The following is a 15,078-nucleotide window of genomic DNA, read 5'->3' on the forward strand; positions in this document are numbered from 1 at the left end:
AGCCTTGCGTCAGTCTTTTGAAAACAACACGTACTATTTACTAGAACGTTAGGGGGTATCCAAAAAATTTTAACCCAAACAAAATCTTTACGTACACATCCCTAAAAGGGTCATAGGCTAACAACGACAGAAAACCGAATTCACTATTTAACATTTTTAGCCATTATAATATGTTATACATCGTTATAATATAAGATATGAATTATGCGTACAATATTTATCGCCATTTTTTATTTTTAAATTTAAGAGGTTGGATGTACAGCTATTAGATTAAGAGAAAATTCTTGAATATTTCAACTCTAATATCGGAGTTTACAAGTTAAAATAATGTTATAAATCATATATATATACACATGTTGTAATTAACCGAATCACTAATGTTTTGATTTTGTTATTAATATTGGTATAAAAAATGAAAGAAAGAAAAAGAGCAAGGGTACGTAGAGTGATATATGTGTATTATATATAACGTACCATATGCCATATTTAGAGTATAGTACTATTAATTACAAAATACCTAAAGAGTTCTATATCGGATTTTTACAACTATACGAATGTACTATGCATTTTGTACAAATCTGATAGGCTTCAAGCCAATTTTTACAACAACACGTATGTACTATTTATTTTGTATAAAGGATCCTCATTTATCACCTCCTAAAAGATTTGATCCAACAGAAATTCCGCATTGAGAGTAGCTGATATGCGGCTACGGCTAGCCGATCATATCATTCCATAAAAAAAAAATCTATATGTATAGAGACATCCTTAGATATATAGATAGAATAGATGTTCATGGATAGACAAACATTCCATTGATTCTGAGTTTTTGGGCTGAAAAAGCTCGTTAATCCAAATGAATCATTCTTCTGGTCTCTCTTCACTCCCCACCTTGAAACTGACCCACGACACAATGCTCATTCGCTTCACGCCTCCCTTTCACTTTCATTTTTCACTATCACTCACTCACTCACTTTCATCTTCCCTCATTGTGACAACAATGGTGCAGGAGCGTCTCAATAAAATTAGTGGTCTAAAACTAAATTTTAATAAGAGCTCGTACATACATATATAAACATACACACAAAAATACTATTCTAATAATTTAGAGTTGTTTTATTTGTTCTTGCATAGTAGTTGTTTTGGTGTAGTATTTTTAGAAGACACATAACATTTAACTTCACATATTAACATGATTATTAATAAAAGTAAGGATTGATTCTAGTTAATACGATGTTAGCCATTTGTTTGCAATGCATTAACTTGCATGTTGTTATTAAAACTTTATTTGTTAATATAAAGTTTGAGTTGTTTAGTTTAAAGTTCTAAAATATTTCTTGTAAAAATGAGATAACTTGCTCTCTCTCTCTCTCTCTCTTTCTCTCTCTCTATCTCTTTTTTTTTTTTTTTTTTTTAATTTTTAGTGTATTTCACATTATTCATTATTATTTCAAGTGAAGTTGAAATCATAAACGTTCACTGATGACCACAAATATTACCGAGTCGATCAACTCTATGTTGATTGTCGAAAGGGAGTACCCCGTGGTATCCATATTCAATTCGATTACTAAGAGGTTCGGTTAGAAATTCAGGGAGAGGCATACATATGTACTCAAATATAAGGATAACAAATTTGTGCCTACCGCCAAAAATATCTTAAGGGAAAATATGAGCGAGGGCAACTCCTTCTATCTGGAGAACGTAAGTGGGGACGACAATCAATTCACAGTGTTCGGTAGTGGTTGTACGTCCAAAGTCGACCTACTAAAAAATTCGTGTTCTTGCAGGAAGTTTGACTTGGTCAAAATACTATACATTCACGCGATGACCACTTTGCGATCGAAGCAAGGTGATGATTATGGTTTGAGAGTCTACGAGTACTCTTCGCCCGTGTACAAAGTGGAAGAGTGCCTCCTTGCATATTAGGAATCAATTAATGTTGTTTCTTTAGAGTTTGAATGGCGTGTGCCAGAAGAATTTCTAGATGTGAACATTATTCATCTCCTTGTCGACACCAATCTCGAAAGAAAGAAAAGAAAATGCATTAAGGGTGTGGGTGAGACTTTCAAGTCGAAGAGGAAGAACAAGTGTTCACTGTTCTAGAGACCCGGGCACAAGAGAATCACTTGTAATAACAACAAATCATAGATTGACTTGTATGAATTTGTGTTTTTGTAAGTCATGGCAGTGTATGCATTTTGACAATCCTACAATCCTTTGATTAATTTCAGTTTTATCGATTTTACTCTATGTCTATGATCGATCTTTTAAGTTATTGCATATATTATGTGTCAAGTCTATTGGGAGTTTTCTTTATATACCACATAGTTTATTATTGATCCTAGTTCAAATCTATTAAAAAACCCTAATTATTTAATTGAACAAATGAGCAATTGGGCATTTATGACACATCAAGAAAGTTGTTACATGTCCACTCACACACTGCGTCTATTAGATATACTCTATCTCTTTGACTATCGTTCATCCACGTGTCTACCTCCCACTGGGTAAGAATACCAAAGGCTTCTATTTTGGTTTATATAAACAACCATTAACTATACACAATATTTATTTTCTTCAACCCAAAAAATCGATAAATACGATCAAATGTCGAGAATTCCACTTAGTCCATGAAGGAGGGTTCATTTCCAGCGTTGCCACGACCTTCTCCTCCTTTGAAATGACGTAAACCATCTCTTTTACGGTTTGGGTCAGGATATGGAGTACCTCTATCGTGAACTCCGGCGAATCACCCATTTTTTACAGGTGATAGTGGAGAGGCTGAACATAGAGCCCGAGGAGTTGATCAACCCCCCCCCCCCCCCCCCCCCCCCCCTTTCCCCAATCCTCAATTTCTGTTGTAGTTATATTTTTAAGTGTATTGCAAAGAAGCTTTCATAGTTAGGGAATTTGTTTGATGAAAGCTTCTTTCTTTTGCTCCCTTTGCTCGTATTTTGTTGTACATACGGTGTTAAGCCATTGCAATGAACTTATTAAATGGAGTATTTTTTGTTTTCTACATTTGTCTCTACTTTAATTTTATAATTTTATTCTTGTTTGAAATTTTACAATTTTTCCTGTTAGAAGATGAATAAAACAGTTTCAGATGTCAAAATTAATTCATCTATGCTAAGGATAATGAATCTAGTCTATCCGCAATTATATTAATTTATACAAAATTAATTACAAAGTTAATGGAGTTTAGGATTTACCGAGCTCAATATTTATGAGTGAATGTCTACGCAATCGATGAATTTCACTATGCGAGTTGGTGAAATAGTAAACAAACATTAGTACATAGTCAAAAATATAAATAAATAAATGAAATTGATTTGAGGCCATCGATTGTGTCTAGTGTAAATCATAGATGTAAAGTCTTGTCAATAAGATACCGTATTGATTTATTGCTCATAGTAGCATATTATGAAAAAAATAATAATTAAATAATTAAAAAATAAATAATTAAATTTTATGCAATTAAAGGAGCTTAAACAAGTCATGTGATCGTATAAGAGTCCACGTAAATTGAAAAAGGTGATCAAAGATGTGTGAGGATGGGTATTGGATGAACAAATGAATTCCTCACAATATACTTGAGCTTTGGTAAACATTGTCCAAAGGATGTTGGTTGTTCAACCACAACTCATCACCTCACACTTCTTTGATCACCACTTTCAATTTACGTGGACTCTCATACTATTACATGACTTGTTAGGCTCATTTAATTGCATAAGATTTAATTATTTATTATTTTATTAATTAAATAATCCTTTTCAAAATATGTGCTAGTTATGGTCTATACATATATATCCTAGTCTAGTTCATTTATTAGTGAAGTAGTCCATTGTTTATGCTAGAATATGCTTAGTTATTTACTTGACCTGATATAGTTTAACATATACTATGAACAACTTCCACAATTAAATAACTAGACAATGATATTTATTTATGGATCATAACAAGCACAGATTTTAAAAAGAATTATTTAGTTAATAAAATAATAAATAATTAGATTTTATACAATTAAATGAGCTTAAACAAGTCATGCGATAGTATGAGAGTCCACGTAAATTGAAAGTGGTGATCAAAGATGTGAGGTGATGAGTTGTGGTTGAACAAATGAATTTTCCATAACATACTTGTGCTCTGGGTAAACATTACCCTGAGGATGTTGGTTGTACAACCACTACCCATCCTCACACATTTTTGATCACCTTTTATAATTTACGTGGACTCTCATACGATCACATGACTTGTTTAAGCTCATGTAATTGCATAAAATTTAATTATTTATTATTTTATTAATTAATTATTATTTTTTAAAATATGCTACTAAGGGCAATAAACCAATACGGTATATTATTGACAAGGCTTTAAGCCTATAATTTACACAGGATACAATCGATGAAAAGACTCAAATATGCCATTGAACTATCAGAAATGACTCATTTATGCCATCAGTTAAAATTTTGGCTTATTAATGTCATCGCCGTTACAAAATCGGCTCATCCATGCCATTAATTTTTAACGGTGATTTTCAAAAATAGCTTTGCCACGTGGCTTTTTATTAAAGGTCCACGTCATTAATTAAAATAAAGGAAAAAGCTCAAATATGCCGCTGAACTATCAGAAATGGCTCATTTATGCCATCAGTTAAAAGTTCGGCTTATTTACGTCATCGTCATTATAAAATCAGCTCACCCATGTCATTACTTTTTAATGGTGGATTTTCAAAAATAGTTTTTGCCATGTGGCCTCTTATTAGAGGTCCGTGACATTAATTAAAATAAATCAATATTAATTTCAAAAGATCTTAAACCCATTAAAAACAACCGATTCATTTAACATAACCCGATCCACACCCATTAAAGTATTTTTTTCCTTCAACAACAACTATTTTTCTAATAAAAAAATAGTGATTAATGTATAACCTTTTGCTATTTCTAGTTGATTCTAATTCTATTATAAATGTTACGCTTAACAGAAACCTCAAAAATTTTATCCTACAGTAACTATTAGTTTTAATTCCAGTGACTCCATTATATACTTCGAAGTTGCAAGAAAATAATCCAATGAACGATTAGGACAAGCAAGAAAAAGAAAGAGGCGTACCAATAGAACTTCTCCATTCTCCTGTCATGAATTAGGGGAGTATACATTATTGAAAAATTATTTCCAAATAACGACTTAAAAGAAGTCTGTTATCCCAATTATCCCGCCATGTATATGGGGTAACTTCTCCCATCACAAATTAATGGAGCATATATTGTTGAAAAATTATTTTCAAATAACGGCTTAAAAGAAGTTTGTTATTCCAATTATTCCGCCATGTATATGGGATAAGTTCTCCCATCATTATGGTATAAATGTTGGAATAAATAATCCCGATACTAACTAATTTAAGATATTTTGAAATTAATATTGATTTCTTTTAATTAATAGCGTGGACTTCTAATAAAAGACCACGTGGCAAAGTTATTTTTAAAAACCCATCATTAAAAAGTAATGGCATGAGTGAGTTGATTTTATAACGATGATGACATAAATGAGTCGAACTTTTAACAGATGACACAAATGAGCCATTTCTGATAGTTCAATGGCATATTTGAGCCTTTTTGCTTATTTTAATTAATAACGTGGACCTCTAATAAAAGGCCACGTGGAAAAGTTATTTTTGAAAACCACCGTTAAAAAGTAATGGCATCGATGAACCGATTTTATAACAGCGATGGCATGAATGAGCCAAACTTTTAATTGATGGCATAAATAAGCCATTTTTAATAGTTCAGTGCTATATTTGAGTCTTTTTTCTTTATTTAATTTTTTATTTTTTTTAGACTATGTACTAATGTTTGTTTACCATTTCACCAACCCTATATACCTTAGCATTGATCTACTGTCGATCTATGTGTTTCATCATCTACCCAACGCATGAGAATGCTTCGATTATATTTAAGGTCTATGAAAGAGGTCCAACAGTAACAAAATTTAAATATCAATTTTTACAACGGTAATAAAGTACATGTCAAATCACATACAACGGTAATATCTCACTTCCTTTTTTATAAAAGGAAAACTATTTTTGTTTAAACGCTCTCATTTTTTGGCTTTATTTTTTGTTCATTTTTAAACAACTACAATGTCTCAAGCATCTCAAACATCAAATGCAAAAGTGTCCTACATATGTCGTTGTGGTAATTCAGCTGTTTTGAGGATGTCACACATTGATTCGAATTCAGGTCGAAAATTCTTTACCTATGTGGTTGGAAAGTTGAGTGTGCACATGACTATGTGATTTATCTATTTTTTTTTTATTCAAGTAAGCAAATTCATGCAATAACTTATTTTTTGGTCAAAGATAATGGCAGATGCTCTTTTTTTAAGTGGCTTGTGGAAGACTCACCGACGAACAGTCCATCGACATTAAATTTTCAAGGCACTTCCACGTTTTAAATACTACATAGGCTTCATAAATCTGAAGAAAATAGAGATCTACTCATGACATTGTTAAAAGAAGTCGAGAGCAAAGGGATTATTAGAAAGGATCATTAAAAGAAATCGAAATGCAAAGGGATCAGCTAAAGCATAAGTTGATTTTTGCCGAAGAAAAAGAGAATGGCCTAAAATAATTGTATGGTCTGTTGTTGGTGTTGACTTTCTGAAAAGGTGTAATAAGGATGTAGGAAACTGAATAAATAGATGTATGTTTTCTTAAATCAACCGTGGATGTAATCTATAATTATTAGAGAATCACTTCTTTAACGTTTATCATCGACCTCTATAAACCATAACAGTAACTGAACATAATGCAATCAACTGTTTAATCTAACAAGACAATGGAATAACTGAACATAACTTCATCAGTAAATGTCATCACTAAGATGCCAAATATATTAATTCAATTATCCATAAAAATCAAATCATTAAAAACAATAAATCATTAAGAAAATTGTTTGTTTCAAACCACCAAACTACGTGTTATCATCATTGAGTTCCTTAATAATGCCCATTGCATCCACTTTATTTTCTTCATCTCTTTTCTCCTCTTCTTCCACTTCAACTTTTTTCTTGAAATTCATTTGGTTCAGTTTTTCAATTTTATGTGAGGAACCTTAAACTAACTATTTAGCAAGTGGTTAATTAAATTGAGTCGTTGATGAAACAATTGGCATTTTTTTAATTTTTATTGGTGTAAGATTGAGTCCTTCGTCAACCAAACGCTACAACACAAGGTGACAACAAACCAACATTTTTCTAATTTTGCCATGTCCGGCATTTGTCTTTTATGACATCTTACTTAAGGTACTAATCTACAAATGTTAAATCAGCAGGTTATCATAAATTATACATGAGCTTCCCACAGGAAAAAAAATAATAAAATTTGTTGTCTTATGTCATATAGTGGATTTTAAATAAGGAGAAATAGATCAAACAACTCTAAACTTGTAAACAAATTTTATTTACATATTTAAAATTGAATATTAGAACACATATCAAGTGTCTTCAGATATTTTCGACTAAAATTTAGAAAAAGTTTTTGCATGTGTTGTCAAACAACCATTATATAAATAAGTTAACTACTTAAAATATGTCAACTCCTTTAATTATATGCATTAGTCTCAATAAGTCGTAAAACCTCATACCTTTTGAAATTGAGGTCAATGTATATAAAAGGATATTGCATATTTTATGTGATTAAGTTATCTATTTAATAAATATTGAAAAGAGGCAAAAAAGTTTTTCCAATAATTGAATAAAAAATGTTTAATACGAATATTTTATCGAGCATTTAGGTGTTCAATTAGAACATACACTACTTCGAGTTTCTAAATAAAATTCAGTGACAAGTTTAAAGGGTTGTTGCTGTTGTATTCCCTTACTAAACAATGTTGAACGCCTTTCTTTTCAATTTGTTTTTCTTATTTTCCGTTTTAGTTAGTTTAAAAAAGATCACGTATTTTTTTCGGCAACTCTTAATTCTAGCTTTTTATATATATATATGCTTAAGACCACAAGATTGGATATTTTGATACATTCTACATATTTTAGTTGCAAGACTAAACTTTATATAAATCAAAACTAGATAAACAAATTGAAACGGATGAGTACAATGGAAAACAAGAAAAGTATACATCCTCTTTAGCCATATGCCTTTTCTTTGTTGCTACTCCTTCATCTACTTGACTTGTTCTTTCTTATTAAGGAAAGAGATTTAGCCTCCGTTTGCTTGTGTTAATATATGAGCAAAGGCTTTAGAGTTCCACCTTTAGCATTTCAAGCAATATGAATTGCTTCAAAGCACCAGCATTAATGATCATGTCCATCATATTTTTCTCCATATCATTGGACTTGGTTTTTTCTCAGACCAATAGTCTCAACAAGTGTGTCCTGGATATGAACATTTCAGGGGAGGCCTGTACAACTTTAGACAATTACACTTGGGATGGTTTTTTAAATGATCACCCTTGTTGTGGATTAGCTTTCAATACATATTTACGAGCATTGGCACGTTGGACTAACCAAACAAGACATGATATCTTTCTCAATTCCACACAACAAAGTGACTGCTTGACTTTGATGAATAATAACAATAGTAGTACTTCTGATAACTTTAGGTGTGGCATTGAAAAGTTGACTAGTACTGGTGCAGGAGGCTGCTCTGATTATTCAGAGATCGACGTTGAGAACAAACTAGGAAGCAGATTGAAAAGTCTGAGAGATGACTGTAGGCTAATGGATTCAGGAGGAGGACTTGCTAAGGGTTGCAATAAGTGTTTGAGGACATGGAGAGAAATAGCGAAAAATGATACGACGAAACTTGAAGACGATATTTGTAGATTTAGTATGCTGATTTTATTAACAAGCCAAAGAGTTTCGGATGAGAGTTGGGTTGACAAAATTTTTCATTGCCTAGGAAACGGTTCTCTTCCTTTAGGTAAGTTTATAAACATGTTCAAGTTTTGTTCTTCCAAGTTTTAACATTAACTATGATCTTGATTGATCATTTACTTTACTGTGCAAGCTTCTTCTGCGGATGAGAGTGGAAATGAAACTAGACGTCGGACTAAATTTAAAACTGGTAAATCTTGAATATCCATTTTCATAAAAACCACTGATATTGCTGCGTTTAAGGACAAAAAAAGTGTTCTTTTGGTCAAGCATTGGTTTATATATGCAGATCTTTGGATTCTAATAGGTGGCGTAGTGGGTATGGTGTTAGTAATAATCGTTGCGTTGTGGATCTTATCGAAAAGGAAGGCTGAAGTTAAACCATCAAGTGGAAGATACAGTCAGCCCTCTACACCAACAATCATTGTTCCAAATGTTTTTAGCTTATTCTAATTTTGCTTCATGTTGGCAGTATCAGATGAATCTTACTCCGACGAATCAACCTATCGTAGACTATCACTTAAAGAAATTTACTCCGCGACTGACAATCTTTGCATGTCCAACTTTATAGGTCAAGGTCTAGCTGGTAAGAAAATCGAACGATGTATAGTTGGCTTAGTCTCCTTATTGTTTTAAGTATCAAAGGTACTCAATTTCATCGACAATTCTTGATATTAGTAACCTTCATAAGTCAGAATATCATATCTAGGGAGGTCTAACTTCCCTTTTTCCAATTTCTTTACGGATCGTTCCTTTTGAAGTTGGGTATTGAAATAATCGTGTTTTATAGGGAAAGTATACAAAGGAATTCTGGCGGATAGAAAACATGTGGCAGTTAAGCACATAATTAAAGATGAACAGATGGAAACATTTGTTAGAGAAGTTACAAGTCTCTCACATATCAAACATCCGAACCTTGTATCCCTGCTAGGCCATTATGATGGACCAAATGAATGTTTTCTAGTTTATGAGCTATGCCACAATGGAAATCTTTCCGAATGGCTATTTGGTATGTTCTTTTCTTCTCTCTGAACATTTCTGATCTTTGTCGACCTAAATAATATTATGTCATGGATCTCTATACACCTGATGAGCAGGTAAAAGTAAATATCTCTTGTGGAGACGCAGACTAGAAATTGCACTTGATTGTGCCCGTGGTCTCCTCTTTCTCCACTCATATCCTGAAGGCTCCATTGTTCACCGGGATATCAAGGCAAAATCTTATTTCACATCCATAATCTGTTCATCCATTTCCTAAAAAAATTCTGTGTCATCTTTCTCTTTTTTGGTGAAATTTTGCAGCCAGCAAACATTCTTCTATCTGCTAGCTTTGAAGCCAAACTCTCAGACTTTGGTCTGTCCAAAATTATTAGCATTGGCCACTCATATGCCAGCTCAGAAGTGAGAGGAACCTTTGGTTATGTTGATCCTGAGTACCAAAAGAACCGGCATGTTAATACTTATGGTGATGTCTATAGCTTTGGGATAGTGCTGCTACAACTTTTATCTGGACAAAGGGTTATCAACTTGGATTTAAAGAAGCCTATGCCTCTAAGTAAAAGGGTAAACATACTAACTCCTCCATTTTCTCTTGCATCTCCTTTCAACTTCTTTCTTTAGCGCATCAATCTTTTTGAATCATAGGCGAAAAACTTGACCAAAGGTGGGAACATCAAAGAATTTGCTGATCCAAAACTGGAGGGAAAATTCTCAATGGTGGCATTTGAACTTGTATTTAAGCTAGCTTTGAGTAGCATAGGGCTAAAGCAGCAAAGACCATCCATGGAACAGGTGGTTATTAAACTCGAAGAGGCTCTTGATTTATCAACAAGAATTGAGTCAGTCCATCCTTAGTTCAAGTCAGTCCATTCTCTTTATCTGTTTAGTCCAGATTGAATCTGATGAATATGATAGCTCACGTACAATTCACTTTTGTTTAATGCTACCCAAGACTTCAGAAGTGAATCTAGAATTTATAGTCAGTAGGTCCAGAAAGAGTTCAATACAGTAGTATAAATTTTTCATATATGTTCTTACGGATCAAGCGGAAAGCAATGGTTCCCATTAACTCGCTGAAGATCTGCCTTTGTACAATTACTTCAGTTTCCTTTTATGGACATTTTGATCTCAATTAGGTGATGAGACTGAAGAATCAGCGATAAAAATGTATAGTGATTGTACATTTGTATCAAGTGATTCATCAGATAAGAAAATGATTACTATTATTAACTTGAAGAGTACAGGGAGTGATGCTTACATAACAAGGATTCACATTAACATCAGGAGTATAGAGAGAGATACAAGTAAAACTATACAAAGCTTCATTCAAAAAAACAGAAGCTAGCTGCAGCAGTGTAGTGATATGGGCTCTTAAAACTTGAGCCCATGTCACCGGTGAGTCAAGGAAAAGGAGACCAAAGCATCCTACACCATGGTCCACGGTTTATATATACAAGTTGGATGCTTGAAAATATTTACCACACATTAATGAATTGATCCTCTATAAAAACTGGAGTGATCAATCCAGAAGAGGTCTTCTCATTGTACTCATGCAAGATTCTGATGAGTGTACTTGCTTTCTTGCTAGCTTTTGAGTTGCCTTGAGTGAGGAGGGAATACAAAGGTCCCATGAGAGATGAGTTCTTTACTAAAACAGGAACTACATCTGCCCCACCATTGATACACAAAGCCAGCAACAATGAGACACAATACTCCTTTGCTGCCCTTGAATTACAAGAACTTAGAATATTCACAATAATAGGTAAAGCTCCAGCATAAAGAACAGCCATTGCTCCGTCTGGTCTTTCAGAAAGAGTTGATAGAACTGCCAAAGAATCTGTAATGAGATCTTCCCTTTTGAAAGATTTCAACAGATTAACCACCAAAAGGACTAATCCAGCGGCAATTACTCTCCAGTGGTTTTCGGGGCGCATTAAGAGGCCAAAGATGGTGACCAAGGCATTCTTTTTCCCCCTGTCAGTTCCATTTCTTAGCAGCTCCAAAAGTGATGGAATGAATTCCGGATTTTCTCCAATCATTTTGCGGTACTCTTCAACAGATGTCAGGTAGAATAATGTACCAGCAGCGTGCTGTCGTGCTTCCATCTTTAATCCTCTCTTCAACACATCAAGTATCAAGAACAAACCTCCATTGCCAACAATTATGCTTTTGCTGTTAGAGTTTTTTGAGAGGTTCAGAAGAGCAGCCATTGCATTCTCTTGACAAGAGGAATCCCTTGAAGTAACAAGATTCAGGAGAGGTGGGATTGCACCAGCTTCCACCAAACAAGACCTGTTAAAAATGCTTGTTTTGGTGAGCAAACGAATCTCGAAAGCAGCATTATTTTGCTGTTCCATTGTTCCAGCGACTAGTCTGCCTACTAGAAAACTTGCAAGCAACTTCATAGCCTGCTCATTAGCCACACTGCCTGTAGCAACAGATTTTACAGTATCGCGATTTCGCCTGCCAGTTTCCACAAACGGAATGCCATTCACATAGCAATACTGTTTAATCAACAACTTCAAAGCCAAATTAGGAACCAAATCAATGCTTGTTAACCTCTCACTAGTCTTTGGACAAGTGGAGTTTCCAGCTCTGAACCATTTGAGGATCGAAGACCGATCATACGTGTGACCTGAGGCTATTGTCACAGGATCATTCATGATTTCCAGCGTAATTGGACACCTGAAATCATCAAGATTCAAGAACCTGATGACTTGATCTGCATTATTGCTGCCTCCATTGATTTGCGTACTTGCTACATTATCCAATACTTCAAACAGAGTTCCCCTGCAGTAAATCATGAACCCCATTAAGCTACTGAGAAGCCCCATATCTGCATTCCCCTCTGAGAAAATCTCATTATCCAAGAACTTAACTTCTTTATTGCACGCGCTCCAATATTTAATCCCTAAATAATCAAGAACCCTTTTCAAATCACTTGATTCTGGAATAATTCCATCTTCAAGTTGATCCAAAATCTTCAAAACATTCATTTGCATTCTCCTATCATCCATTTCTACTTCAAACTTCAACTTAACAGCTTGATTTCTCACAAACTCCACCACTTGTTTGACTTCCACAGAAACATCCATTCCTCCAAAGGCAGAACATCAAGTGCCACAGCAACAGCTCTTGCCAGCATCTGAAACTGGCAAGAGACATCCTCGGACTTCGCTAACATCCATATCCTGGCATCTTCTCTGCTACAATCTTCCAACAAGAACTGATACTTCTGGAAGATAAAATGGATCTCTGATAAGCTACTCAAAATGCTGGAATTTGCAAATCTTGAAACCCCATTTGAATTTCTTTGACAACGATGAGAATATCCTCAATCAAACGTATCGAGTTTCGAGCATTCTTCTTATTAGTAAAGAATGTTCTCGACTTGTATTCACATATTTTTTGGCCTAGTTGGATCAAAGATGTAACAAGGCTAGAAAAACATATTGTTTCACTAGGACGTACAGCCGGAAAATTCAAAATCCGACGAATGAATTCGTTAGATTTGTCGTTGATCATTGAGATAAAACAAACAAACAAAAAAGAAATATCAAATCTAAGGAACTATACAAGATAAGTATATATGAACAAAAAGGGGAAAAAAACGTGTGTATATGGACTTATGTGGGAACTTTTTTGCTAGGTTTGTGTATGAGATTGTCAAAGTAGTTGCTCTCTCCATATATATAAGTTGGTTAGTTGAAAATATATATATATGGAAAGACACGTGTTAGAAGATCAAGGTGATTAGTGATCGAACGGTCAAGATTTTGACAATTTTTTAGTTGACTAGGATATTTTGTAAAGGATGGTTCGTGCCTTCGTGGTGACTTGCATTAAATAATTGAAGCACAGTATGTATAGTATGGGAAGAAGGGTACGTGAAAGTACGCAGCCGACACTTAATAATTTTTTTTGGTTACCCATTTGGTGTTCGGTATTCGAATTGAAGCACGACTAATCTCGATTCAAGCCGGGTAGGGCTCCATTCGGGGGATGACGCTCCCAATCGAGTTTTCTCCATGCCCAGAGTCAAATCCTCTACCTCTAATTAGGGTGGAGCAGCCTCATCCGCTGCACTACAACCCATGTTGGTAACACTTAATAATTAACGTACTAGTGACATTATTGGCATGTTGAAATGGAAAAAAGAGGAAGATATTATATTCTCCGGCTACTATTCACTTGGAGCACACCTTAATAGATAATAAATAATACTTAATAGGGATAACTTTACTATATCACTATTTGAATATATATAGAATAATAAATTTATTGTTTGAGTAACGAACAATAATTAATAACAAGGTAAAATGGACACAAAATGGTAAACTATCTATCTATTGATTTTTTATGTTCGAAGTTAATTAGTCTTGAAAAGGAAAAAAAGGGGGAAAATGACTTCACGAGAGATATTTATTTGGTGTATATATGAAGGTTCATGGCTGTCCAATTAATATATTGTGATTCAACGTTATAAATGATAATTTGATCCAGTTATGACCTCGTCATCATTGACTAAAGGCATTTCGAGTTAGAATTATAATAGAATAATAATTGAAGGCAATTTCAAGTTAAATTAAATAATAGAGTTTAACAAGAAAATAAAATAACTCAAACTTTTAATATACAGACAAAGTTAAACCTTTTCACAAAGTACAAAAGCTAATTCGGACCGTCTTCATTTGATGTATAATAATATTGATGTTCAAATATTTTGCTTATTTCATTTTTGTTGTTAAATATTACTAGCACAAACAACAGATTAATTATGCTCATCAAAATATATGTGAATTTGGGGAAATCACACAATTAAGATTTAAATCTTCTTCTTCTTCTTTTACTTTTTTTCTAAAGATTTTCACTCAAGTTCATTGATGATTAGAAATTAGATACTCCCTACGTCCCATTTTACGTGTCCCAAATTGAGATGACACAACAATTAAGAAAAATAATAAATAACATGGCTAGTTTACCAAAGTATTCCTATTAAATGATGTTTACATTTTAATTTAAAGAAAAAGTAATTAATGTAAAGGGTAAAACATGGAAAGAAAAGTTTGTCTTATCTTGATAGGTAAAATGGGACAAGTAAAATGGGACATTAACTTAGTCAATTTAGAACGAGTAAAATGGGACGGAGAGAGTAACACTTTTAAGTACTTGAAGGGTCAATAACTTAAA

At 33.6% G+C, this 15,078-nt stretch overlaps 2 protein-coding genes across 2 annotated transcripts; one reads left to right on the forward strand and one right to left on the reverse strand.

The window, feature by feature from the left end:
- The first annotated feature begins 8,117 nt into the window (after positions 1–8,117).
- Positions 8,118–11,012, forward strand: LOC107848505 (probable LRR receptor-like serine/threonine-protein kinase At1g07550). Its single transcript, XM_016693281.2, has 8 exons — positions 8,118–8,935; positions 9,023–9,079; positions 9,179–9,289; positions 9,362–9,475; positions 9,680–9,898; positions 9,987–10,102; positions 10,192–10,452; positions 10,534–11,012. The coding sequence occupies exons 1-8, from the start codon at positions 8,284–8,286 to the stop codon at positions 10,741–10,743; spliced, it is 1,740 nt and encodes a 579-aa protein (XP_016548767.2). The 5' UTR covers positions 8,118–8,283; the 3' UTR covers positions 10,744–11,012.
- Positions 11,013–11,089: 77 nt separating this feature from the next.
- Positions 11,090–13,560, reverse strand: LOC107848504 (U-box domain-containing protein 18-like). Its single transcript, XM_016693280.2, is given in 3 exon segments — positions 11,090–12,985; positions 12,988–13,194; positions 13,197–13,560. Coding segments are annotated over 3 exon segments (2,046 nt in total). The 5' UTR covers positions 13,414–13,560; the 3' UTR covers positions 11,090–11,363.
- Between the last annotated feature and the right edge of the window lie 1,518 nt (positions 13,561–15,078).

The sequence above is a fragment of the Capsicum annuum genome, chromosome 11 (genome assembly GCF_002878395.1).
Source record: "Capsicum annuum cultivar UCD-10X-F1 chromosome 11, UCD10Xv1.1, whole genome shotgun sequence".
Lineage (NCBI taxonomy): Eukaryota > Viridiplantae > Streptophyta > Magnoliopsida > Solanales > Solanaceae > Capsicum > Capsicum annuum.

What these genes read in the sequence shown, in the direction of transcription:
- LOC107848505 (XM_016693281.2), top strand. Translation starts at nt 8,284, where the DNA reads ATGAATTGCTTCAAAGCACCAGCATTAATGATCATGTCCATCATATTT. An exon ending in AAACGGTTCTCTTCCTTTAG is followed by an intron (nt 8,936 to 9,022) that starts GTAAGTTTATAA and finishes TTACTGTGCAAG; the next exon opens with CTTCTTCTGCGGATGAGAGT. An exon ending in CTATGCCTCTAAGTAAAAGG is followed by an intron (nt 10,453 to 10,533) that starts GTAAACATACTA and finishes TTTGAATCATAG; the next exon opens with GCGAAAAACTTGACCAAAGG.